The sequence below is a fragment of the Dendropsophus ebraccatus genome, chromosome 7, assembly GCF_027789765.1.
Source record: "Dendropsophus ebraccatus isolate aDenEbr1 chromosome 7, aDenEbr1.pat, whole genome shotgun sequence".
In the NCBI taxonomy this organism is placed as follows: domain Eukaryota; kingdom Metazoa; phylum Chordata; class Amphibia; order Anura; family Hylidae; genus Dendropsophus; species Dendropsophus ebraccatus.
Genome location: NC_091460.1, coordinates 131,719,844 through 131,745,925, shown reverse-complemented (window position 1 = coordinate 131,745,925; position 26,082 = coordinate 131,719,844). Strand labels below are relative to the sequence as shown.

At 42.3% G+C, this 26,082-nt stretch overlaps 1 protein-coding gene across 3 annotated transcripts in view; it reads left to right on the top strand.

Moving 5' to 3' along the window:
• The window catches only part of ALPK1 (alpha kinase 1), a 106,016-nt gene that overhangs the window by 34,049 nt on the left and 45,885 nt on the right, over nucleotides 1-26,082 (top strand). The window contains exon 2 of one of the 3 annotated variants that reach the window (XM_069978499.1): nucleotides 11,914-12,091. In XM_069978499.1, the coding sequence (XP_069834600.1) occupies nucleotides 11,974-12,091 (118 nt within the window). In that variant the 5' untranslated portion in view covers nucleotides 11,914-11,973. Of the gene's footprint in view, nucleotides 1-11,861; nucleotides 12,092-26,082 lie in introns of those variants that run through there. The other 2 variants (XM_069978498.1, XM_069978500.1) reach the window with 2 other exon arrangements.

Here is a 26,082-nt window from a genome sequence, read left to right as displayed (position 1 = left end):
TCCACTTTAAACGAATCACTGCCACTGAGGGGCTCGGCTAAACCTAGGCCGAGCTCCGCCCCCCCAGGATATATAGGGCCTGTTCCACCCCATCTTAAAGACCAGACAAGAAAATGTCCAACCCGATCTCGTTAAGGTGAACCCCGTCAGAGATCATCAACCTGTGATTGTCCCCTTTAAGCTGTGTGTGTCCTACAACCACTCCCCCTTTAGATCGCACATACCTAGCTATGCACGCATTAACTGTCCTGCGAGCCCGTTCAACTGCTGCAGCATCTCTTGCGCCCTGCCACTTAACCCGAGACACTATCTCCGACCAGACGATTACTATCTTGTTGAAAAACTGAGGCAACCTCTCCAAATCAGATCGAATGACAAATAATAACTCATTCAGACGAAGAAAACATAAGTCGTTCCCCCCGACATGTATGACCAAAACCAAGGGGGAAGTGACCGTGCAACTGATCTCAATGGTTTGGGGCAGGAGCTCCGACCATCGCAATCCTTTAATGCCCTTCCAATGGACCTCCAAATCCCGGAAACCCAGCGACCGGCAATCTGGACGACGCATCACCCTTTGCGCAGCCCAAAAAACATAAGAATGGCCGAAAAACCACACCACCGGGCGCCTGGGACCTGAAAGAAAAGCATGTTAGAAGAGCAGCTCAGGTCTGACATACGAAGCGTAACATGCAGATTTCCACCGCCCTATCTTTTTTACCTGATCCTCGGATAACCCAGCCCTGGCTGCCTCCGTGGCGGCCCCAATTTGAAATGAATGGGTACCAAACTCAGAGGATGGGGCGCCAACCGCCTCCAAGGAAGTTTTCGTCATTGCCTGAAATTGAAACTTAGATAAAGGCAAACCATCCGAGTGCACTATAAATTGGGTGCCACATGGACATGAAGCCAAATACCTAGTCACAATATCAACCGGGCAAGCAGGGCCCAGGACCGGGGATATCCATGATCCCAGGCTCAAAAGATCAGTTTTTGAACGCTGAAACCTAATACGCAGAACCCCGTTAGCAACTATAACATCACTAGCAGCAAGACCCCCGGACGTCGCCCAGACGGATGGACGAGCTCCCCAACCCTCAGGGCCCCATAAAAAGCAAGCGCCAATGCAGCTCAAAATAAGAGGGCCTCGAACTCGCTGTTACACACTACACTTAACTGATTCAAAATCTGTACCAGCAGGGCATAAGATATTGGCCTACGACTATCCTTATGAACCTGCCCCCTTTTCCACCCCTTAAGGGCCTGGCGGATCGCGAAATTATTACCAATATCGGCCCAACACCGCAACTTAAAATGGAAGCTAACTCCAGCTATCCTCATCTGCGCCACCACTCCGGATAAGCCTTTATCTCGAAGAGATCGGATTCACTATGAACGACATCCCGCACTCCAACGCACTTCAACCACTCAGCCCACGCCTTACCATATGCTGACCAGGTTGTTTGCAACACCGAGGATTGCACTAACGGGAGCAATCGCATCACCATATCCCATAGTTGCTGCGGGCAACTCAAGCCTTGTGGCGCTGCTTCCGGGAGAAGTCTGCGAAAAAACCTGCCAATTGAAATGCGACAATGCATCAGCAATGACATTCAAATTACCTGGAACATGTTGGGCCCTGAAAGCAATATTATGTTCTAAACATCTAAGGACTAAATGACGCAACAGGGACAAAACAGTGAGGGAGGCAGAAGTCAACTTATTGATACAAAAGACTACACTAAGGTTGTCCGTCCAAAAACACACACGTCTGTTGGCTAACACAGGGCCCCACAACTCAACAACGACTATGGGGAAGAGCTCAAGCAATGTAAGATTACGGCAATAACTGAGATCCTGCCAGTCTCGGGGCCATGCTTCTGCACACCACTCCTTCCCCAAAATGGCACCGAAACAGGAACCGGCTGCATCTGTAAATAGCTCCAACTCAGAACTCATCAGCTCACGCAATGGTCAGAAAGTGCGACCATTATATGAGGCCAGGAATTCTTTCCATACCAGCAAATCAGCCCTTAGTGCAGCCGTAAGCCTTATGTAATGACTGGGAAGCCAAACACCGCAGGTAGAAAGTGATAAACGCCTGCAGAACACTCTGCCCATTGGCATAATCCTGCAGGCAAATAACAGTAAACCTAGGAGGGACTGCATCTGCTGCAACGTAACCTTACGTACGGATACAAAACCATTGATCAAGGAAACCGATCGCTCCAGCTTGTTTTGAAGCAGCCGAAAAACCATTTCAACGGCATCCAGATCGATACCGTGAAAAGACAGTGAAGTGACTGGACCTTCGGTTTTGTCCTCTGCCACCGGGACAACAAACTTTTGCATGAAAAAAACGAAAAGTATTTAATAAAAATTGGCAACAACCAGAATCTGCTGTGGCAACAAACTAAAAATCATCCAAATAATGGATGATCACATTACACCCCGTTTCATAACGTACCACCCACTCGAGAAAAGAACTGAACATCTCAAAGTAGTGACACGAAATGGAACAACCCGTAAGGAGACAAATGTCATAGTAATACAAACCATTCATTTGAAAATCCAGCAGATGGTAACAGTCAGGGTGAACCCAGAGAAGGCGAAAAGCCGACTGAATATCGGATTTCGCAGGGAGGGCACCACTGCCAGCCTCCACCAATAGGCGAACGGCACTGTCAAAGGACACATATAAACCGCAGCATCCTCCTTGGGAATGCCATCGTTAACCGAACTACCTTTTGGATGGGAAAGTTTGAACTGAACTTGCCCTTTTCCTTTTGGGTACAACACCTAGGGGTGATACTCTTAATTGGGAAAGGGAGGGGAAACAAAGGGGCCTTCATCTCTACCCAACAAGACCTCCTGACTAACCTTGTCATTGAGGACCTCCGGTAAATCACGGGCAGATTTCAGATTATCAGCCCAGGCAGGGAGGAAGAAAAATAAAATGGAATAAAAAAGTGAAACCATCCAATAATTAACGGGCAGAATCCATATTGGGATAACTATCTAGCCATGGGCGCATCGCGCCCACGTTCCCCGGTGTCTTTCTTATCAGTACTCGCTGGGGTTTTGGCAGATAACCTGGCTCGCTGACATCTGACCGCCAAGTGCTGGCCCCCAGAGGTGGAGCATTCATGGCGAAATTTACAAAGCCCGTAGAACTTGCAATGGCCTTCGTTGTAAAGCCAGCAGGTTCCCGGCCGTCGCACGGCCACTGCCCCCGGGACTGTGGTAGCTGAGGCAGTGGCCGCCGAGGGAAAGGGGTTATTCTTTTGTGCCATCATAAGGCGCAGCCAAACATCAGTCGCCTTCACTCCCCAGTTGATGTCTGGCTGCAAAGCGAGGCGACGGCGGAACTCTCCATCGTACTGCCACCAAGCACTACCCCCGTGGGACTTAAAGGCACTATATATGGAATCCATATAAGCAAAGAGCTCCGAGCAACGTTTAGGGTGTTTCTGTTCCATCACACAGCCCAAAACTGCGAAGGCTTGGAGCCAATTGTTTATCGTCTTAGCAACCTTTGGTCTTTTATCATATCGCTCAGTCAAAATCATTCTTTCCTTATCTACAGTATGCTGATCAATAGTGATCAAAGACCAAATGTCTACATATTGGTTGTCCCAAATCTTGGATTTAGTATCCTCATTCAAATGAGTACCAAGCGGGCTAATCCCGCAGAAAAAGGCATCCTTGTGAACAATCGCCTTAGAGGGAGGTTGCTTACTAACATTACCTGGGGACTCTGCACTGCTCGGGTCAATTTTACTAAGTATAGCTTTCAGTGTAGGGACGATGTCCCCCATCCCCCCACCCCTTGTCCGTGCATAGTCAAACTCACCACTGATGACGGCCGCCAATGGACCGGGTATTTCTTGAGGCACGGACATCACACTGGGCGAAAGCACATGCACTCTCCTGCTTCCAGCGTCCCAAAACCACGGATGGCCGAATAGCAGGGAGAGCAGGCGGTGAAACGCCCCACTCTGAGCCCAGGACCGAGAGGGGAGCTGCACTACACAGTACTGCAATAGCCAAACACAGAAAGGAAAGGGGTGAACACCAACTACCACACTGACATCTTACCACTCTCTAGCACAGACAGCCCGACGTACGTTTCGCTCACTTCATCAATTAATCATTAATAATCATTAATATTTGAATTGCAAACGTATTATTTTGTGGCATACTTTTTTTTTTGTTTCAGCATCAGAGATAAGTAGTTTACAGCGGACAACCCCTTTAAGTTATGTAATCCTTCTTCAGGCAATACTAAAACATTGCAGTGTACCATCTAAGAGTTAGGTGCACCATTTAGCTGAACCGAGAAATGCAGATTTTTATTGTGGGAAAGAAAACATTTTATCCAGTCCCTGTCAGCTCCTCTTTAAGGTTCTGTAGTAATGACCATATACATAACAGCCGTTCTCTCCCCATGAGGGCTTCCATGTTGGATATCCAGCTCTTTTCCTATGTAAGTCCAGAGTTACTGTAAGATTTGCAACGTTTCCATTGTCCATTAGAGAAGCCAATGTGTTTCCACAGGAATCCCTCTGGTACTGTGCATAAAGGGTCGTCCTCATCAATGTTCATAGAAGTTATTGAAGAAATGTGAAATTCCATCAGTAAATGTCTTGCAGCGGCAGCATCCGGACTCCCTCCATTACATAGTATAGATATCCTTTCCTTTTCAGTCGGTGAATTGCAATTTGCAATGCAATTGCAATGAAATTATCCAAAGTTTTGAAGAAGACGAGTTGCAGATAGAGAGTAGTATCCTCCTTTACTTGTCTTCTTATACTTTTATAGTTGCAGTAACTGTAGGGAGGCTCAAATCTGGGTGACCCCATAGAGTCCATTGTACTGTATGGGAGAATCTAAGTGATTCGCAGTCTATCCTGGTAAGAATACAAATATGTTATAATCACTTACTATAAATCAGAGATGGGCAACGGCGGCCCTCCAGCTGTTGCAGAACTACAATTCCCATCATGCCTGAAAAGCCAAAGCTTTAACTGTCTATAACTGTCCAGACATGATGGGACTTGTGGTTCTGCAGCAGCTGGAGGACCGCAGTTACTCAGGGAGGGTATAAGTAATAAGACGTATTATACTCACCGCTTTATATTCTGTATTAAACTTTTGCTAGTGTGAATCAGAAGAGGACGGTCCTCCATTTTGTCAATGATTTGGGGTCTCTTCTTTTAAAGAACCCAATGGCTCAGCCGCTCAGGCCACTTTTTTGGTACTTTTTTTTTTTTACCCACAGATTAGTAGAAAAGTTTTCCTCTGTGGTTAGATGAGGAGAACAATATGTAGAGGTCATTGAATTCAGCTGTTATTGGATTTCCTGTACATGATGGCGATGTAAGTAAATTATTGATAATATCTGTAGTCTGATGGGGATCTTGTCCAGATTGGTCTCAGAATATCCCCTGCAATTCGATGATCCTTCGAACTCTTTTTTTGTACTTCAGCATCATTCACCTCATATTTCGGGAGCTTGCGTCTCTCTCTGTAGTCACGGATCAGACGTGTAAGCTTCCCCTCAACATAATCCTGACCAATAGAGGTCACAGTATTAGAAATGACTCTGATGAGCCAGAGCATTATCACAGCCAGATAGGTCAGAGAAATTGTCCAACTAACCAACCAACTCAATGACCAAAAAGTCACTGAGAACACTGGGCCAGAGACAGCGACAAGTAACCATTCCGCTATGACATCACAGTACTTGGGATGACCGTAACCGCAGCAACATAATATGACATCACAGTACTGGCTATGATCATAATCAGAGCAGCATAATACTGGTGATTTATGCCAAATGGCTATTCAATAAATTAAAGGGAAACCCCACTCACATGTGAATTGGCTATCATATGATGCTTGTTCTCTAAGTATACATTGGGAAGACTTTATTCACTCTGTACTAAGGAACGTGTAAGCCATAGTGTAGTTCTCTTCCTATAACACCATATAACACCAGTGCTGAAGAGTTTGAAAGCTTTTAGTGTTAGAAGCATGTGATGTAAGTAATATAATAATAATTACAGGATAAATACGTGTGTGTGTGTGTGTATGTATGTATATATATATATATATATATATATATATATATATTTTTTTTTTTTTTTTTTTTTTTTTTTTTTTTAATATATATATATAAATATATACCACCATGCATTTCTCCTATTGTTTGATATATTTTTTTATTGGGCAATTCTTGCCAGAGATATCCCTAAACATCAAACAATAGGAGAAATGCATGGTGGTACAACAGGAACACTTAGAGTTATAATATGGTGGGGATAAGCAAGACATGGCTGGATGATAGCTATGACTGTTTGGTTTGCCCATGTGTAAAATCCTGCCTTAAATACGTTGTCTGGGCAAAATCAACTTTACCCCTATCCAGTATAGTGAAAAATTAAGAGATCACAGGGGGTCCGACCTCCTTACTACCTGACGATCTCCATATCCGGTCCTGGCTTTTCCACTATGAATAGAGTAACTGGTACAGCATGTGCCCCGTGGCTCTGTTCATTCCTATGGAGTTGCCGGAGAGAGATGAGTACATCGCTCTTTCAGCTTAATCGGCTCTTTGCAGCGGCTCCGTAGGAATGAATAGAGATGCTGGTCACATGCCGCACCCGCTACTCATTCCTTCATTATTATCATTCATAACAGAGAAGCCATGTCCCATTATGGAGATCATTGGGGGTTCGGAGGTCGGATGGCTGGCGATAAACTCCTGTGGATAAACGAAAAGTTGATTTTGCCCGGACAACCTCTTTAAGCCTATTCTGCCTGAGGGTACATGTGAGAAAAATGTGGATTCCCATTGGGTGGACATAAGGGGATGGAGAAAGAATAATAGAATACATGTCATTACAGTAAGGACTGATTGTTGTGCTGTGATTGGCTAGAGATGTAAGGGAGAAAGCCCGGTGTGTGTACTACTGACAAACAGCTTAGCTCTGGGTCCTGCTCCCTGAATTTGAGAGAATGAGAAATAGGTGTGCACCATGGAGGAGAATCTCAGGGGCCCAATAACAGTAGTGAGAACACATATGGTGTATTCACACGGAACCATTATCGTTCGAATTTTCGCAATAATGATTGCATTTGAGCGATAATCGGCTCGTGTAAACACAGCGAATGATCAAGCGACAAGCGAGAAATCGTTCATTGTGATCTTTCAGCATGTTTTCAAATCGTCGCTGGTCGTTCGCTAAAAATTTGCAGATCGTTTCGTATAAAGAGACTTTCAAAGATTCACCCTATGTGTGAGATGGGCTTAAAGCGACTCTGTACCCACAATCTGACCCCCCCCTTCCCCAAACCACTTGTACCTTCGGATAGCTGCTTTTAATCCAAGATCTCTCCTGAGGTCCGTTCGGCAGGTGATGCAGTTATTGTCCTAAAAAACAACTTTTAAACTTGAAGCCCTGTGCCAAACGGGAGTATCTGTGCCCTAACTTTGCACCACCCCTCCGTCCCTCCTCCCCACCCTCTTCATCATTAGGAATGCTCCAGGCAGATTGCCTCTTATTCCCCACCTGTGGCAGCCCGGCACATGGGCTGGATCGTTAAGGACCTGTGCAATGTTCAGACAGGAGAAAATGTTTCAGTGGCATTCCTAATTATGAAGAGGGTGGGGAGGAGGGGCGGAGGGGTGGTGCAAAGTTAGGGCACAGATACGCCCGTAGGGTACGGGGCTTCAAGTTTAGGACAATAACTGGATTTCCTGCCAAACGGACCCCAGGACAGATCTTGGATTAAAAGCAGCTATCTGAAGGTACAAGTGGTTTGGGGGAGTCAGATTGTGGGTGCAGAGTCGCTTTAAGCGATCTTAAAAACGATTGCAATAACGATTTTTCTAACGGTTTATTCGTCTAAACGATGATCGTTATAAAAACCGAATCGTTGCTTCAAAATCGTTAAACGATCGATTGGGCAAATTATCGGTCCGTGTAAACGCAGCTTAAGATCCCCTTGTAACCACAGTGAAGGGTTAATGTAACAAAATAAGATTTAAACCCTCTGAGACGACAGGTCTGTTTTATTAACTTTTGGGTGAGATGAATACATTATGTATTATGTACACTTTGGCGGAGGGTATTTTTGATTCCTTGCAATAGGCAAAATTACTTTCCTAAATTGTATGTATAAGCTTTGTCTTTCTTCCTCCTTTTTCCCCATTAAGTCAATGGGGTTGAATACAAGTATCATTTTAATGCAAATGTCCTCGGTTAATGAATTGCTACTTTAGAGTGATTTTTTTTTTTTTTAAGCTCGGCTTGCACATTCTTTATATAGTCCTAAAGTCAGTAAACCTAAAAATAATGATATTAACCAAACCCACCAATGTGCCATTATCATTCTAACAAGTTCTCAGCTTAGGGTTACCGGCAGCAGAGTTGCTAAATACAAGCATTTCTTACGCTGGTTGGCCGGCTGTTCAGGAGTCGCCTGCTTATTCTTTAGCTTTTTAATTGGCTGGGACCACCAGAATTCAGAGGACACAGATGTCACCGATAGTGTGCCTAGGGAACACATTCATGCCCATCTGTTGCCGTCTAGAGAACTGTTCATATATCCACAAGGCCTCCATTTAATTCTTGTCAGAAAGTAATGTAAATCCAGTTTACCCTCAGAAGTCACTGCAGAGATTTATGCCAATGCGCCCCCCTGCAATTTGCACACACTGTAGCTGTATAGGAAGAAAGGGCAGTCCTTTTCATGTCTGTGCATATTAACAAGAGAAGCCTGCCTTAAGAGGGCTGTTTTTGATTGAATGCTCTCATTATTTTAATGCAGCCTGTGCCACTCTTTTCCGTGAAAAGAAAACTAGATCGTAAAACAAAATATGGGGGCAGGGACAGGAAAAATTGTATAACACAATGCTGTGGCCAAACAGGCTTTTAATTGCCCCAGTTATAGGATCGCTAGAGGAATACGAGGATGTCGTACTCGCCTCATGCGGTACTGAAATTACACATAGTGACAGTTGCTTTAGACTTCCTAAACATGGCGTGTTACATATGTTGCCGCATTGTTCTACAGCTTGTTCAAAGATAATATATCCAAGCTCAGTATTGGACGGGAGTTCTTTGGGTCTAAAGATCTTCGGGCGGGTCACAGAACGGCCTGTCTCTGAAAAGATCATCATTTCAGAGATCGCCCTTTCTGTGACCCGACCGGTCTCTTACAGCATCTGCACATGGCCATAAGCTGTATTTTACGTTTAAAATAAGTCTAAACATGTATTCTCAGACATTTGTTTTATATTTAAGGTTTTTTAGCTCTATTTTTAGACTTTATAACAGAGTTTTGGTTCCTGTTGGGTATTTTTAAACTGTTGCAAAACCTGTCCAAAAGTGACCAAAAATAAATTAAAAGGGCCCACCACTTATTATAATTAATATTATTATTGTTGATGTTTGACATGCCTGTATGTAATACTTGTAGTACTTACTTGTGTTTTTAAATAGCTACAATAAATAGCACTTGTGGTGATGTTTTTTAGATTGTCACTGCTGCTATAATGTCCTCATTATAGTCCTCATTCATGTTGCACTAATTTGCACTGACGCAAACAATACATAGCCATACATAATGTTTGGAGGTTTTAGCCAATTCTGTTTTATCACTACCAAGGATACCCTACATAATGCCCAAATAATACAGCCACATCATTACTACTAACGACCATATAGACCATAAAAGAGATTACAGTACAGTTACATCCAGTGATTTACAGGGAGTGTCTTCTCTAATTGGAGTTGTTCATTTTCCCTTTTATTTTTCCATCTGGCCCGGATGATTTCTTCCAGGCACAACTGCTCTCTGCAGAAGCTGCCAAGCCAATAGGGTCCCCATGTAATTCATACTAGTCAGCTGAACCTACTGCTGGCCGCAGGTTTGGCTGTCAGCATAAAGTGTATAAGGGCCTGCCAATGATGTTGGTGGAGATAGGGGTTGGGCATGATGGATTTTCACTGCCTGACCCCTTCATTCTTGGAGAAATAAGCCAGCACTAAAGAAGTCTGGCAGTGGCTTGCCCCTTCCCATAGGGAACGTTCATGTATATGAGGAGGATGGGAGAAAAGGTTATTGAAGGCATATAGGTTTTACATTCTTCCAGATACTGCTCCATTGGTGCCCCATTAGATAGGTTAATTCAGTAGATAGACAGGGACACCCAGTAGGTAATTTCCCCCATTAGTCAGATCCCCCATATGTAGTATCCCAATTTGCCAGGACCCCCTCATATTTATTTCCCCACATTAGCCAGGACCCTTCATAGGTAATTTCCTCCATTTACCAGCTCCACACTGTTGGTAGTATCCACAATAGCTAGGTTCCCTCTTCTGTAGGTAATAGCCCCAGTAGGCAAGTCCCCCCTCCTCTTGGTAGTATCCTCATTAGCCAGTCTCCTCCTGTATGTATTAACCCCATTAACCAGACCTCCCATTTAGGTATTATCCCCAACAGCCATGTTCTCCCTCCTGTATTTAGTATTCCAGTGACAAGGTTTCAGCTCATCTAGGTAATTTCTCTAGTAGGTTTCTCCTTCTCTAGAATCCCCAGTAGCCAGGTCCTCATATACAGTACTTTTCCCAGTTGTCAGGTCTGCCGCCATACTCACCTAACCTGGCTCCGGTGTCTTCTCTTCCTTCTATACATTACCTGCTCGGCGCCGCGGCTGTGTGTGAGGCTCCCAGCTCCAGTTGCTCCCCATGAGCCAATCAGTGCATAGCAGCACTGATTGGCTGATGGGGACCGACAGGAGCCACAGTCGCAGCGCCGAGCAGGTAATGTATGCTCCGGGGGGGGGGGGGGGCGGCGGGCGGCCGGGGGTTAAATGGGCTGGGTCACATGCCTGCAGTGGAATAAAAAATTGCAGTGTGAAATCCGCTGCGGATCTGGTACGTGTGAAGCTACCCTAAGCCTGTTTTGAAGCCTCTAACATTCTAGATGCTTATAGCCACCACTAGGGGGAGCTTAGGAGTGAACTGCATACCATTTATACATTATTCCATTAATAAAACAGTATACAATAAGCTCCTATGCTATTACTAGTGATGTATGTATACAGAGTTTTATTATTTAACTATTGGCTTCTCTGGGATTTGGAGTTCTCTGTTATTGCACAAATAATTAGCATAGACAGTAAAACCAAAGTTTTAATAATAGATAGGAGATAGAAAGGAGATGGATAGATAGATAGATAGATTCATATACAACATAAATATATTATTAATTTTAATTTCAATTATTGATTGGATATTTTATTTTTTTATGATACAGGTTTAGAGAATAAGAACTAAATAAGTCCTCCCCCCCAAGTATAAACAGAGTTCAGCATTTAAACACCTACTATTTATATGTTATTTTTCTGTCACTTTATATACATAGATATATCAACTAAACCATTTAACTCCGACACATGTTGACCGAAGCATTCATCTGCATAGTCCTCTATATTGTGCACATGGTGTCAGGGCAGGTGCTGGTAAAGTAACAGGCTGGAGTTCTTTATCAACAAGTTGCTTTCTAGTCCGCCGTGTCATCAGAAGCGCCTAATGAAATAGTGTCAGGCCTTCTATAGAAGACAAGATTTCTGTATCTCTTTCTTTCCCCTATCTAAGCTATGCGTTCCTTCCCCCCATGTGTGTCGGGCACCCTGCCGTAATTTCACACACTTCTCCAATAAAGTGCTCACATGCTGTCCTGTGTTTTCATGTACTCTCCCCCCCCCCCATTATCGCTCCGCAGCTTGAATCTTTCTTATAATTGATGATGCTTTAGTTAATCATCTCTTTTCCCCTTTTGTTCGGCAGGTACCTCAACCTTGAAAGATCCTTTTTATTCGAGATATGTGTCTTCTCTTAGGTCATTGATCATAGAGCACCCAGGGACACTCAATTCACAGTCAAGTGGGAAACGGTCATCATGAATAATCAGGAGGTTGTGGCTGTGCTACAGGAGTGCAAGCAAATGCTCCGAGATCTTGCTTCGGAGGTGTCAGAGCCGTCTGAGGAGGAAAAGAATGACTACCAGCAGTGCGAAGGTGAGGACCTTATGTGACAGCACAGGACTGCCAGCAGGTTCCTCTCCGCCTCTGTACCACACGTACCCGCTCCTGCTCTATTTTTCTTCTTTTGGCAGGCGAGGCCGGCTAGGCTGTTGGGTTTGTGAGGCATGAATGGGATCTGGACCAAAGGCGGAGAAGGAAGCTTATTTTGTTAGAGTGAATTGCTGTCACTTCTAATTTCAGGCTCCACTTAACCCAGGCGGAGCCACATTTATTTGTGGAAACAGAACAATGAGCAAAAGTTTGATGGCAGGTGACATACTTATTTTTTTTTTTTGAATATTAGAAAATGATGGAGGACAAGCCATTGCCGCAGTGTGCCACCAATGTATTCCCATTGAATGGTCGCAAATTGGAATTTAATGACTTAATTTGCTAATTAGTTTTGCATGATTTATTCCAAAGAGAAGCGATGAAAACATTTTTTTTTTCAATTCCAAGGATTAAACAAACCAGCAATACTTAGAAAATTGGTCTTAATGATATTTGTGACAGCTTTTGCCCTGTTGTACGTTTCCCCGGTTAATGATGGCTTTGAATTAGCGTAACTGAAATCTTTATTGAATTCGAGATCGGCGCATTAATGGGGGTTGATTTGGTGGAAACTCGTAGCCTAAAAGTCAAAGTAAACGCTGCTGGGATGAATTCATTCACAGGTCGTACTGCATTGATTAACATGGTAAAGTGTTTGTATAAAAAAAAAAAAAAAAAGGAATAATATCCTAATTAATGAGACAAGGATGTAGCAAATTATTATTTTTTATGTTTTTTTTTGTGTAAAAAAAGTTTCGAGCAGAATAGACACTAGTTGATGGCATTTACCATAAACAATCAAAAAAGTAATGGGAATGTTTTAAAAAAAAGTTTATGTAACCACACTATTCCTCCTTTTAAATCTTGCTTTGTTGGTAAATCACATCAACAATTCAGACTCATATCTGTAGGCGCTTACATTGACTTTCACAACAATAAGCAAAATTGAGGAGAGGGATGCCATGTTACCACTGGAGTGGTGGATCTGCTGTACCACCGCTAGCGATGGCGTATTACGCACCAGGGAGCGGAGTCTAAACGTCCCCCGGTGGGATGGACTTGCTGTGTCAAGTGACCCCCAGGTTGCTACCCCTGGCTTGGCTTGTTGCTAGCGGCAGGGGCGAGGTGCAGGCAGGATTGCAGCAGGACTCAAGGGTGGAACAAGGATAGCAGTCATGGGCTGGAACCACTGCAGACACAGGGCAAGAACCACAGAGACCAGCTGGGACCACACGCAATGGGGAAGCATGCAGAGGCTCCAAAAGAGGGGTCAGGGAGGTGCACAGATTTTTAGGGGGTGCAACATCCAATTAGGGATGTACTGTCCCTCTAAATCACAGTGAGCTGGCACAAAATAAATATAAAATTAAAATATAATAATGATAGAAATCATTATTACAATGTTATATTTTAATTTTATTTTTAAAAAATTTATATAAAAACAAGGAATCTTCTAGAGAACCTACCATTATTCTTTATATAATTCTTTATATAATATTCGGCTGGTCCTATCGAAGTCCAGTTTATATTATTTTATTGATCCGCATATCTTAAATTTACACTTTTTATTAATCTACCTATAAAATCTAGTTCGTATAGCAAGCATTGAGATTCTATTTGCGTGTTCTAAACCAGGTTAAAAAACATAATGGTGTAACGTGAAACATGGTGTAAAGTGAAACTGGCTCAGTTGCCCCTAGCAACCAATCAGATTCCACCTTTCATTTTCCAAAGAGTCTGTGAGGAATGAAAGGCGGAATCTGATTGGTTGCTAGGGGCGACTGAGCCAGTTTCACTTTACAACATGTTTGATAAATCTCCCCCCATATATTCATAACTACCTGTGACCAGATCTTAGTTCTCTATTGACTTCTATTGGGAAACTTTTCCTTGCTGATTGATTGTGATTGAGTATGCTGTATATTTGAATTAGGCCTGTGTGTATTACTTACTATATAGGATGGGCTGCTCATTCAGCTTCTTTTCCGTACATGTGGATCCAAAATGACTGTTGATTCTAAAGTCATCTAACCAACATCTTGTTTCCGATAGTACAGTATTATCTGATGAAGATATATCAAGTCCCTGGAGCCAGAACAGGTTACATCCAGACACATTAAGTTGTATCCCCATAATCACTACATTAGCACACAATACATTTACTACCCAGCACATGAGGTGGAATACTTGAGAAAGAGAGAAGTGATCAGAGCAAAGAAAGAATTAAGAATTCTTCATGAAGATGTAGCCTCGGGGTAGCTAGTGGGAACGCAGCACATTTACACAATAATTAGTATATTGGTTAGATAGTAGATTGCATAGATCATTTCAATCACACAGATTCGAGAAATAAAAAAAAAATACATGAACACGATACATGAAGTTTTAGTTTACAATTTAGAAATCTGTAAGATTCAGATTTGCGATCCATTCATTTTAATGAGTGGGTATGGCTGGGGGGTTTTATTAGATAGTATTGCACTTAATAAATTGTCTGCATGTCCTGCATCACAGCATGCACCGGATGACACATCCATTGCCAGAAATTGTTTATATATGAATCATCCAAACTGCTTACTGTGGCATATTCATCTTCTGACACTTGTCGACAAGTATTGCCAGGGTTGTTTCATCTGGACATAATGTATATATTTAAAGGGCATCAGTCAGCACCACGGCCCTACCTGAGTCAGTATCTGCCAACAGAGGACTCATCTGTACTCAGATATAGTTACAGCTAGCCTGTGTAGGAGCTGTGGTCTAGTGGTAAGTAGAGATGATCAAACAGGGCCAAGGTTTAGGTTCCTACGAACCCGAACGATCGGCATTTGACTCCTGCTGCCTTCCCGTTCCGTGGGGAAGGTGGAGACAGCCCGAATAACCGCCTGGAAAACAGGGATACAGCCTATTACCTAGTACGAACCTGAACCTTGGCCCTGTTCGATCATCTCTAGTGGTAAGTCACCTGTCTAGAGACCAGCAACGGTTTGTTTTCTTTGGTTCAAATCCCCTGATGGAAATGAAATATAGTAATTTATTTTTCTTTTTGTCATTATTGTATCATGTTTTAGGCTGGGTTCACACTATGTATATTTGAGGCTGTATTTGTGAGGCTGTATAGCAACCAAAACCAGGAGTGGATTGAAAACACAGAAAGGCTATGTTCACATAATGTTGTAATTGAGTGGATGGCCGTCATTTAATGGCAAATTTTTGCTGTTATTTTAAAACAACGGCTGTTATATTGAAATAATGGCAGTTATTTACCGTTATATGGCGGCCATCCACTCAATTTCAACATTGTGTGAACAGAGCCTTTCTGTGTTTTCAATCCACTCCTGGTTTTGGTTGCTATGAGGACCTGACTTGAGGACCAAATACTGCCTGAAGTATACAGTGTGTGAACCCAGCCTAAAAGCGCAAAGAATTCCCAATCAGGTCCAAATCAGTTTTAATACAATGATGGGAAAAGTAAAAAAATAAATCACTATATTTTGTTTCCATCAAGGAAATCAAACCAAAGAAAACAAACTGGTGCTGGTCTCCAGACAGGCGATTTACCCCTAGACCACAGCTCCTACACAGGCTAGAGGTTTCAACTATATCTGATTACAGATCAGTCCTCTGTTGGCAGACACTGATAGCAACAAGTATAATAACACATACTTGTTGCAGGAGCTTCACTGAAATCCCACAACAAAACATAGTACAATCTTAGTGAGTGGGGTTTTAACAAAATCCTACTATACCATGTTGTGTTGACACATGATGGCTGAGGCTTTAGTATAAGAGTATCAGGGAAGATGTGTGTACTTCTTAGGGGATGTGTCTAATCACTGAGGAGAAAGGAGGGGGGTCCGACCACTGGAACCCCCTGCAATCTTGTGAAGGTCTTCCTGTGTCTCATCTCAGAATGGAGCAACACATTGTCTTTTCTCCATAGAATTTGATTGTCTGATCACTGAGGGTCCCAGTGGTCAGGACCCCTTTAATCAGACACTTATTGGGGAGATTCATCAAACATGGTGTAAAGTGACACTGTCTCAGTTGCCCCTAGCAACCAATCAGATTCCACCTTTCATTCCTCACAGACTCTTTGGAAATTGAAAGGTGGAATCTGATTGGTTGCTAGGGGCAACTGAGACAGTGTCACTTTACACCATGTTTGATAAACCCCCCTCATTGTGTGTACTGTGGATAGAGGATAAAGATTATAAATTGTAATAACCCTGTAATCTACATGATTTGCTCTATGTACACTTAGGGTAGAATGGATTCATGCTATGTTAGCAATGTCTGTTTGACATATACATTGGCGGAACGACTCAACTTATATGTCTATGATATTCCTGTGACAGATACCATATACTGTAGGGACCCATGTTAAAAAAAAAAACACATTTACTGCATGGTATACTAGAATTCAGCTGGAATGGCATAACAGAACGTGTTTTTTATTTGACAATCCCTGACATACATGTACAAAATAAAGGCCAAAATCTCTGAATAGGGCTCTGTGGATCTATTTCATGCATGCATTAAAGGAGAAGTTTGGCCACTTTTAAAATCTGGCAGCTGGTGGGGCAGGGGGGAATTTGATAACCAGTAGGAAGTTGCCTCTCTCCGTGCCCAGCAGGACTGGCCTCGTGAACCCTGCAGGGCATCTGGATCTCATGTCCATCAGCTGGGTGCTGCACATGTCATGATTCGCCTGATGGACTGGCTGTCAGCCAATCAGTGACTGGGTTGGGACACTGCTCCAGTCACTGATTGGCTGAGCGGCCAGTCCATCAGCTGCAACAGGCATTTTCCCTCGAGTCATCATCATGCGTCGGGGTCCCGAGGCTGTTCTCACCGCTCACCACGGGCACAGGGAGGGGTAAGTTCTTACTGGTTATCAAATTCCCCCCCCCCCCCCCCCCTGCCAGTTGCCGGATTTTAAAAATGGTGAACTTCTCCTTTAAGACCTGTCCGGCATATGTGTTAAAGGGGTTATCCAGTGCTACAAAAACATGGCCACTTTCTTTCAGAGACAACATGACTCTTGTCTCCAGTTCAGGTGCGGTTTGCAATTAGGCTCAATTCACTTCAATGGAACTGAGCAGCAAAACCCCGCCCAAGCTGGAGACAAGAGCGGGGATGTCTCTGGAAGAAAGTGGCCATGTTTTTGTAGTGCTGGATAACCCTTTTAAACAGAGTCTATAGGACACTGCTTTATTGCAGCGCGAACTCACACTTACTTGTAAATTGACCTGCTGACATCCCATCTTAAAAAACATATTATCAGTAGAGATGAGCGAACCTGGAGCATGCTCGAGTTGATCCGAACCCGAACTTTCGGCATTTGATTAGCGGTGGCTGCTGAACTTGGATAAAGCCCTATGTGGAAATCATGGATGTATCCATGTTTTCCAAACAACCTTAGAGCTTTATCCAAGTTCAGCAGCCCCCGCTAATCAAATACCGAACGTTCGGGTTCGGATCGACTCGAACCCAAACCCGGCTTGCTCATCTCTAATTATCAGGTAAATAAGCTATCACAAAGCAGTAAAAAATACCCCACTCTGATTAATAGTTTTATATTAAAGCGGACAACACTGTGTGTGTGTATATATATATATATATATATATATATATATATATATATATATATATTTATTTATTTATGTCTAATTAATTAGTTTTAGAAATATATATATATATATATATATATATGTATTTTTTTTTTATCATTATTATTATTATTATTAGTCGTTACAGTATGACCATCATCACCATTAACAGTAGTAGTAGTGTCACGGATTCCTTAATTATAATTGTTTTCAGATACAGGAATTTATTGCCGTGTACAATCATGTTCTATTTGAATATTATGACGTACAACACATTTTCAGACTGGAACAGTTAAAGCGATGCATGATTCGGGATGAATGAATGACTCGGAATATTCCGCTTCAGGGGACTGATGGAAAGCAGTTGAGTTGATGCTCATCTTCCACGAGCAGGTGTCCTGCCATAGCTGCCCTAACGTCTAGATAACGGACTCGTGAAGACACTTGCATCATTGGTTTTAGTGCCAAGTCACAAACTGAAGGGCTTTTGTTTTAGACTGTATCACCAACCCTTTTTATCTACTATGGCATTTTTTTTTTTCCTTTCAACATAATGAATGTAGGTTTTATATTGTAGCGTACATATCCAACCGTGCTTTTTATATCACATATTGTGGTATTATTAACATCAACCATATAATTCACTTTACTGCCCTAAATATTCGGTTGATAAAAAAACAACATAAAATAATATACACAGAGTAAAAAATAAAAAAGGACATCAAGACATTATAAATCGTACAGTTATCTGTCACACTATATAAAATCTAAATTATACATAAATTAGGCGCCTTAAAGGGATCTATTAATGCTCACAATAAGTAAAACAAACTTTACTATCTTTGGACGTGTTCCAAAACAGTGACAGGCTATGCACACCAATGTACTGTGCTTCACGAAAGAGACAATTTCCCTCAAGGCATGATTGTTACGTGTTATAATTAATTCATGTCCAGAGCTTACTAAGCTAACATTGCTTGTCATCTAATGTAATGTCTTTACATTTATCTATATATAAAAAATTAATACATACAGTATACACACATATAGACATATGTGTACACACGTATAGACAGTATAGACACACACATATAGATATGTATAAGCCCCACAACCTATCTTCACAGCTATTCACAAAGAATGTGCACTTAAAGGGGTACTCTGGTGGAAATCTTTTTCTTTCAAATTAACTGGCTTCAGAAAGTTATATAGATTTGTAATTTTTGCTTCTATTTTAAAAATCTCAGTACTTATCAGCTGCTGTATGTCCTGCAGGAAGTGGTGTATTCTTTCCAATCTGACACAGTGCTCTCTGCTATCACCCCTGTCCAAGACAGGAACTGTCCAGAGCAGAAGAGGTTTTCTATGGGGATTTGCTACTGCTCTTGGACAGAGGTGTCAGACTGGAAAGAATACACCACTTCCTGCAGGGCAAACAGCAGCTGATAAGTACTGGAAGACTGGAGATTTTTAAATAGAAGTAAAATACAAATCTATTTAACTTTTTGAAACCAGTTGATATGAAAAAAAAAAAAAAAAAAAAAAAGATTTTCGTCTGAGAACCCCTTTAATCCCATCCCACCTTATCCTCAGCCTTATCCCAATCCTAACCTATTTCTTCAACCTACTGAAGTTTCTTCAAACTAATGGAGTATTCCATCTTCTTAAACATGCAACCATCACACCAGTGACATATTAGTGGTTCAGGCAAAGCACATATGAGGCCTGACCGCAATGATGGTGCATTGTAGTAGTTGGTCTGCAGGTTGTATGAGTAAAGTGCAGTTACATCCAGTGATTCACCACATGCAACAATGAGTGATCTGTTAGGTGGTCTATTGTGTATTTGCAGTGCTTCTGCTTCCTGTACTTCCGGTTCTTCAGAAGCCATCCCTTGACTTGTCTTTGTCCAGCTATTATCTCACTTCGGCCCATTTTGCCTCAGAACTCCTCCTATATCTCGTCTGACTTTTACACCAGCTCTGAACTGGCTTTTCCCCCCACTGATCTTTTGACTTTGTGCTCCTTCTTCTTGAGCTGTGTTCTGTCAACCATTCCCTCCTGTTACAAACCCTTTCTCTTTTCTTGGCATGTCAGACTCGGCCCTCTTTTGTATTTTTTTCACACCTTACCAGAACATTTATAGAGACGTGTATTATGTGACTTAGGTGCCATTTTGTGGTGTAAAGGGGCCTGCTATGCATACAGTTTTGCGATTATTTCATTAGCCTTGGGCCCCTTTGCACCACTTGCGGCGGCGGGTGGGGCGTAACGGGGGGGCTACGGCCGTATCCAGAGAAGATGTGGTTTCTGTGTGCACTGCATTTGACATTTTTCCAGTTGAAAAGTGTCAGAGATTTGTAATTTACTTCTATTAAAAAATCTCCATTCTTCCATTTCTTATCAGCTGCTGTATGTCCTGCAGGAAGTGGTGTATTCTTGCCAGCCTGGAAAGCAGCAGAAGTTTTCTAGGGGGGATTTGCTGCTGCTCTGGACAATTCATGACCGGGACAGAGTTGGCAGCAGAGAGCACTGTGTCAGACAGGAGAGAAAACGCCACTTCCTGCAGCACATACAGCAGCAGATAAATACTTGAAGACATTTTTTAACAGAAGTAAATTACAAATCTCTGGCACGTTCTGGCACCAGTTGATATGAAAGAAATCCCTCCAGCCTAGATTTTACCCCTCTGCTTACTAGTATTCCAGTATTTGTATCAGCTGTCTCCGCAATCTGTAGCGCTCACTATGGGGAAAACTGAATGTATCATCTTTCACTCATCTCCCTCAGCCTTCCGCTCCCGAATTATGAATTCCGGCAAATGGATGGCTAGCTTACTATATTTCAGTTGCTGTGCACTGTTATACTACTATACAATGGTACCTTGGTTTAAGAGTAACTTGGATTGAGAGCGTTTTGGTTTAAGAGCTCACAGTTTTTCAAAATTGTAACTTGGTTTAAGACCATTGCTTTGGTGTAAGAGCTCCCTGTACTGGGTGGGAGGCGAGTGGGGGAGGGGCATGGTCTGCATAGCGGGGTCTACAGCTCTGTACTCTGACTCAGGAAGTCTCCATCACCTTCCAAATCATAGCAGATCCACTTCAGGCTGGGGCTTGCATCAGGGGACAGGACTGTGGAGGTAATCTCTTCATAGCTGTAACCCCTCTCTCCCTGCACAGAGAGCGCTGCATGTATGTGCCCACATATGTCCTGCTCATTCCTTCCTGCTCCCTACAGTCTCTGTCAGCCCTTGTGTTTCCCATCCTCTCCATTCCTGTTATAATGTGCCTGCACTCACACTCCGCTATACAGACTGCTGCTAAAATGTGTCCCAGTGAAGACACAGCAGACCGGCAAAATTAACATGCATACAATGGTGAATCTGGGCTAGATCATGCGGTAAGATACGGGGTGCTCTTCCATGGAAATGCAATAAGAGCAATCATAGCATATCATAAAGAAAAGAATGGTGGAGGCACTCTCCGTGTAAAAATCTTCTTTATTCGAAATCTTCGTTAAAAGCCATACAGAGAGTGTAGCAGTCAGGCGGGGACGCCGCTCAGCAACTGATTGTGTGACAGCTGTTTCCCACGCGCATGCGTGATTCTTCAGACACCTGAAGAATCACGCATGCGCGTGGGAAACAGCTGTCACACAATCAGTTGCTGAGCGGTGTCCCCGCCTGACTGCTACACTGTCTGTATGGCTTTTAACGAAGATTTCTAATAAAGAACATTTTTACACGGTGAGTGCCTCCACCATTCTTTTCTTTATGATATGCTGCTAAAATGTGCCTGCACTTACACTCAGGTATACACCCTGCTGCTATAATGTGCCTGCACTTACACTCAGCCACTCACACTGCTGAACAGAAAAAGTTTCTGTCACTGTCCTCCTGCACAGCTCTGTGATTCTCACTTCCTGATTGGTCCATGCCGAACACCCCCCCTCCTCCCCATTGCTGTCATGTGACCACACAGACCTCTGACAGCAGCCCTGCTTCTCTATTCTAGCTTGTTGTACTACACTACTGCATTATGGGGATCTGCAGTTCCATCCTGTATCTACAAACTGCTGCTGTTATTTCATTCTTATGCACTTACACTTATACATTATACACCACATACTGCTTGGCTATACTGTATAGTAACTTATAATATAACATATCCAGCTTTCTTAATGTTTGTTTTACAGGTTATTCAGAATAATAAATCATTATTTTTGGGTTGTGGAACCAATCGTCTGCATTTCAATGATTCCTTATGGGAAAATTTGCTTTGGTTAAAGAGTGGATTTGGATTACAAGCACGGTCCCGGCACGAATTATGCTCGTAATCCAAGGCACCACTGTATTACTATACTATATTACTATATTAATTCAGCTTTATGGCATCTGTATTGGAAATATTCAACAAGCAGCTGTGGGGGAGAAGAAGATGAGAAGTGTCTACTTGTACTCCAAGCATAATGGACGTTTGTGTATGTCTTTTATTCTCTCGGCCTAGCCATGCAGAGACAGCAGAGTCCATAGGATGAGTTTCCTCTCATGTCTCTGTTTATCTTTCCAGACCTCAGGCCGGACAGTCATCCCTCTTTGCCGCAGGCATTTTCACTCGAATTCTTGTGCTCTTTAGGAGGCATATCTGTCATCCTTCTTGTATCAGCGCCCAGTTTGGGTGGTCTGTCTGTCTGTCTGTCAGCCTATGGTTATTCCTCTGAATCGGTGCAGGTCATCACCGCTATAAATTTTCAAAGAGAATCACCATTATATGACTTTTAGAGATGGGAAAAAAACACGTTGTAACTTTTGAAGATGTCTTGCTTTATTGTAAAGGAAAATCCACAAAGCATAAAAGGCATACGTAAAAGGCATACGCCGCTTTATGGTTGTGGTCTTGTTCATAACTTGTTAGTATAACTACTTTCTAGTTTTAGTAAACTTTAATATTACACCATATGAAGCCACTTTTACATGTGGACATTTTGGTTGTTTTTTTTTCTTCTTTGTATTAGTATTTGTAATGGTGCGTTTACACAGAAAGATTATCAGACAGATTATCTGCCAAAGATTTGAAGCCAAAGCCAGGAGTGGATTTGAAAAGAGGAGAAATCTCAGGCTTTCCTTTATCACCTGATCTCTGTTTATAGTCTGTTCCTGGTTTTGGCTTCAAATCTTTGGCAGATAATCTGTCAGATAATCTTTCTGTGTAAACGCACCATAAGGAATGCGACTTATAGGTGTCCATTTTGTTTTCTTTTTATTTTATCTTAAAAGACGTTTGTTTTTGTCGCGATTCAAATAACTTCAATGTAATGCACTAAGGTCAGGAGAATGACGGACGTCCAATGCACACAGGGAGATTTATCAAACATGGTGTAAAGTGAAACTGGCTCAGTTGCCCCTAGCAACCAATCAGATTCCACCTTTCATTTTCCAAAGAGTCTGTGAGGAATGAAAGGTGGAATCTGATTGGTTGCTAGGGGCAAATGAGCCAGTTTCACTTTACACCATGTTTGATAAATCTCCCCCACAGTGTATAAAATGATGGATGTTGCCTGCGCGGATTTTAAAGACCGTGTCAATTATTTTCGCAAGTCTTTTGCAAAAAATGGACGTTATTTGTTAGTTATTCACACACAGTTTTTCTTTTTTCACCGTCCTTTCACCGTTTTTACTATAAAATTCAATGGATTTTTCAATTAAAGACACATCCAAAGGCCAATCAGTCCACCTGAGCTAGACTCTGGTACCAACAGCCATCATTGTACTGACGGGCGGCCAAACAGCGAAATAAGGAACGTTATTTTTTTCTTTTCAAAAACGTAGAGGAAAAAACATTGGGGGAGATTTATCAAACATGGTGTAAAGTGAAACTGGCTCAGTTGCCCCTAGCAACCAATCAGATTCCACCTTTCATTTTCCAAAGAGTCTGTGAGGAATGAAAGGTGGAATCTGATTGGTTGCTAGGGGCAACTGAGCCAGTTTCACTTTACACCATGTTTGATAAATCTCCCCCATTGTGTAAACATAGCCATGGGCTATGTTCACATGTTTTTTCAGCTCCGTTTAAAATGACATCTGTCATTTTAAGTCTAAAATAACGGACGTCGTTTAGCTGTCTGGTCTTACGTGCAATGACGGCTGTTGGTACATTATTCTAGGTCAGGTGGACTGATTGGCCTTTGGATGCGGCTTAATTGGTAAGTCCATTGAATTTAATAGTAAAAATGGAGAAGGAACAGTGACAAAAGAACAACTAATAAAAAAACGTCCGCTGTTTGCAAAAGACGTCCAAAAATAATTGTCAAGATCATTATTTTGCCAGTTGCGGTGATAACGTATGTTAATCAATACATTGTGTGCATCGGAAATCCGTCTTCCCATTGACTTCAAATAGAAAGAATCGTCCGCCTTTTCTCTTTTTTTGAAGTTGTGTGAACATAGCCATAGAGAGATGAAGTAAAATGGAAAAATTTGTTCTTCATTCATGTTTTAACTAACCAATACTGATACAAAATACTGATACATGAAAGCGGCCTATAAGGATATCCAATATATCATTGATATTGATATATCATTAAGGGGGTTTACAACTTAGGCTAGGTTCACTCACTGCGTTTTTTGTAGTCCGTTTTAAAAAAAACAAAAAAACAACTGATGTATTTGTGTGCATCTGTTTTGATCCGACTTCCATCATAAAAAAGCAGATCAAACCGCATCCGTTTTTTGAGCGTACACAAAAACTTGCTTGAACCCAGCCTTAAAGGAGAAGACCGGGGTCGGCCTTTTTTTTAATATAGATTTGTACTTTGTAATACTATTGAAAAATCTGTCGTCTTCCAGTACTTATCAGCTGCTGTATGTCCTGCAGGAAGTGGTGTATTCTTTCCAGTCTGACACAGAGCTCTCTGCTGCCAACTCTGTCTGAGACAGGAACTGTCCAGAGCAGGAGAGGTTTTCTATGGGGATTTGCTGCTGATCTGGACAGTTCCTGACATGGACAAAGGTGGCAGCAGAGAGCACTGTGTCAGACTGGAAAGGATACACCACTTCCTGCAGGACATAGAGCAGCTGATAAGTCCTGGAAGACTTGAGATTTTTAAATAGAAGTAAGATACAAATCTATATAAATTTCTGATACCGTTGATTTGAAGAAAAAAAAAAAAAGATTTTTGCTGGAGTACCCCTTAAATCAATGTCAGTGCAAATTTGTTTATATGGAACCTATTAAGATAAACAAATGGATTGAGCTGACTCTACCTAAATGCTTCATCATTTTAGTGTGCGCCACACCTTCTCCATTATGGTACATTTATCCTAATAAAACTTGTTGGAGACTAATTGACCATTATCATATTGTGAATGACTTTATGGCTCTTCTATGGCCACTTTAGTGTATAATTAACCATGAAAAATAAAAGGTTCTAGTCATGAGCCGCTTTCCTTTAACCTTATGTTACCAGCTGTGCATATTATCCAACACTGCCTAGTCTGTATTATGTGCTGGGGTGTATAATTTTTTGGCTTCTCTATGCATAGGTACTGTAGCTTACATTTACTTCTGGTATTAACCATCATTCTGCTGTCATATGATTGCAAAATATGGATAGAGCCATAGCCATAGGCTGCAACCAATTCCAGAAGTACTGAGCGGATCTGTCAAATTTTTCAGGTTCGATAACATTTTCTGGATCTGAACGTTCGGCACTTGATTCCCCACAGCTGCAGAGCTGCCAGGAAAACATGGATACAGCCTATGGCCTATGGCTGTATCCATGTTTTCCAGGACTCCCTTGAGTGGCATCCAACTTCTGCAGCAACCGGTAACTAAACGCTGAAGTTTCGGGTTCAGTGTTTAGGCACCCTTACTCGGCCATGAATAAAGGGTGCTCAAACGCACTCGAAATGCAAAAGCCATTTATCTGTGGACGCTGTCACTGTGTGCGCACATTGATGGCTTCAGCTAATAAACTGAATTCACTTTGCTTTATCACATCACTGGACTTAAGTTGTTTTGCCAAGTGTCTACATCGGTTGGAGTGGGAGCCCGTGTGAGTAAAGAAGCAGGATCGGTAAGCTGGACATTCATCTTTAAAGTAGGGACATTTTACATCTTAAGATTGGGTCCAAAATGCTATGCCAAAATAAACTTAAAGGGAATCTGTCACTAGGTTTATGCTGCCCCAAATGAGGGCAGCATACACTAGTTATATAAATACTGAACAGATCGGTGTATTACTTACATCATTTTTATCAACCATTCTCCTAATATGCAGGAGAATAGGATTCTTGCCACACCTCTCCCCCCGCCCTCCAGCTGC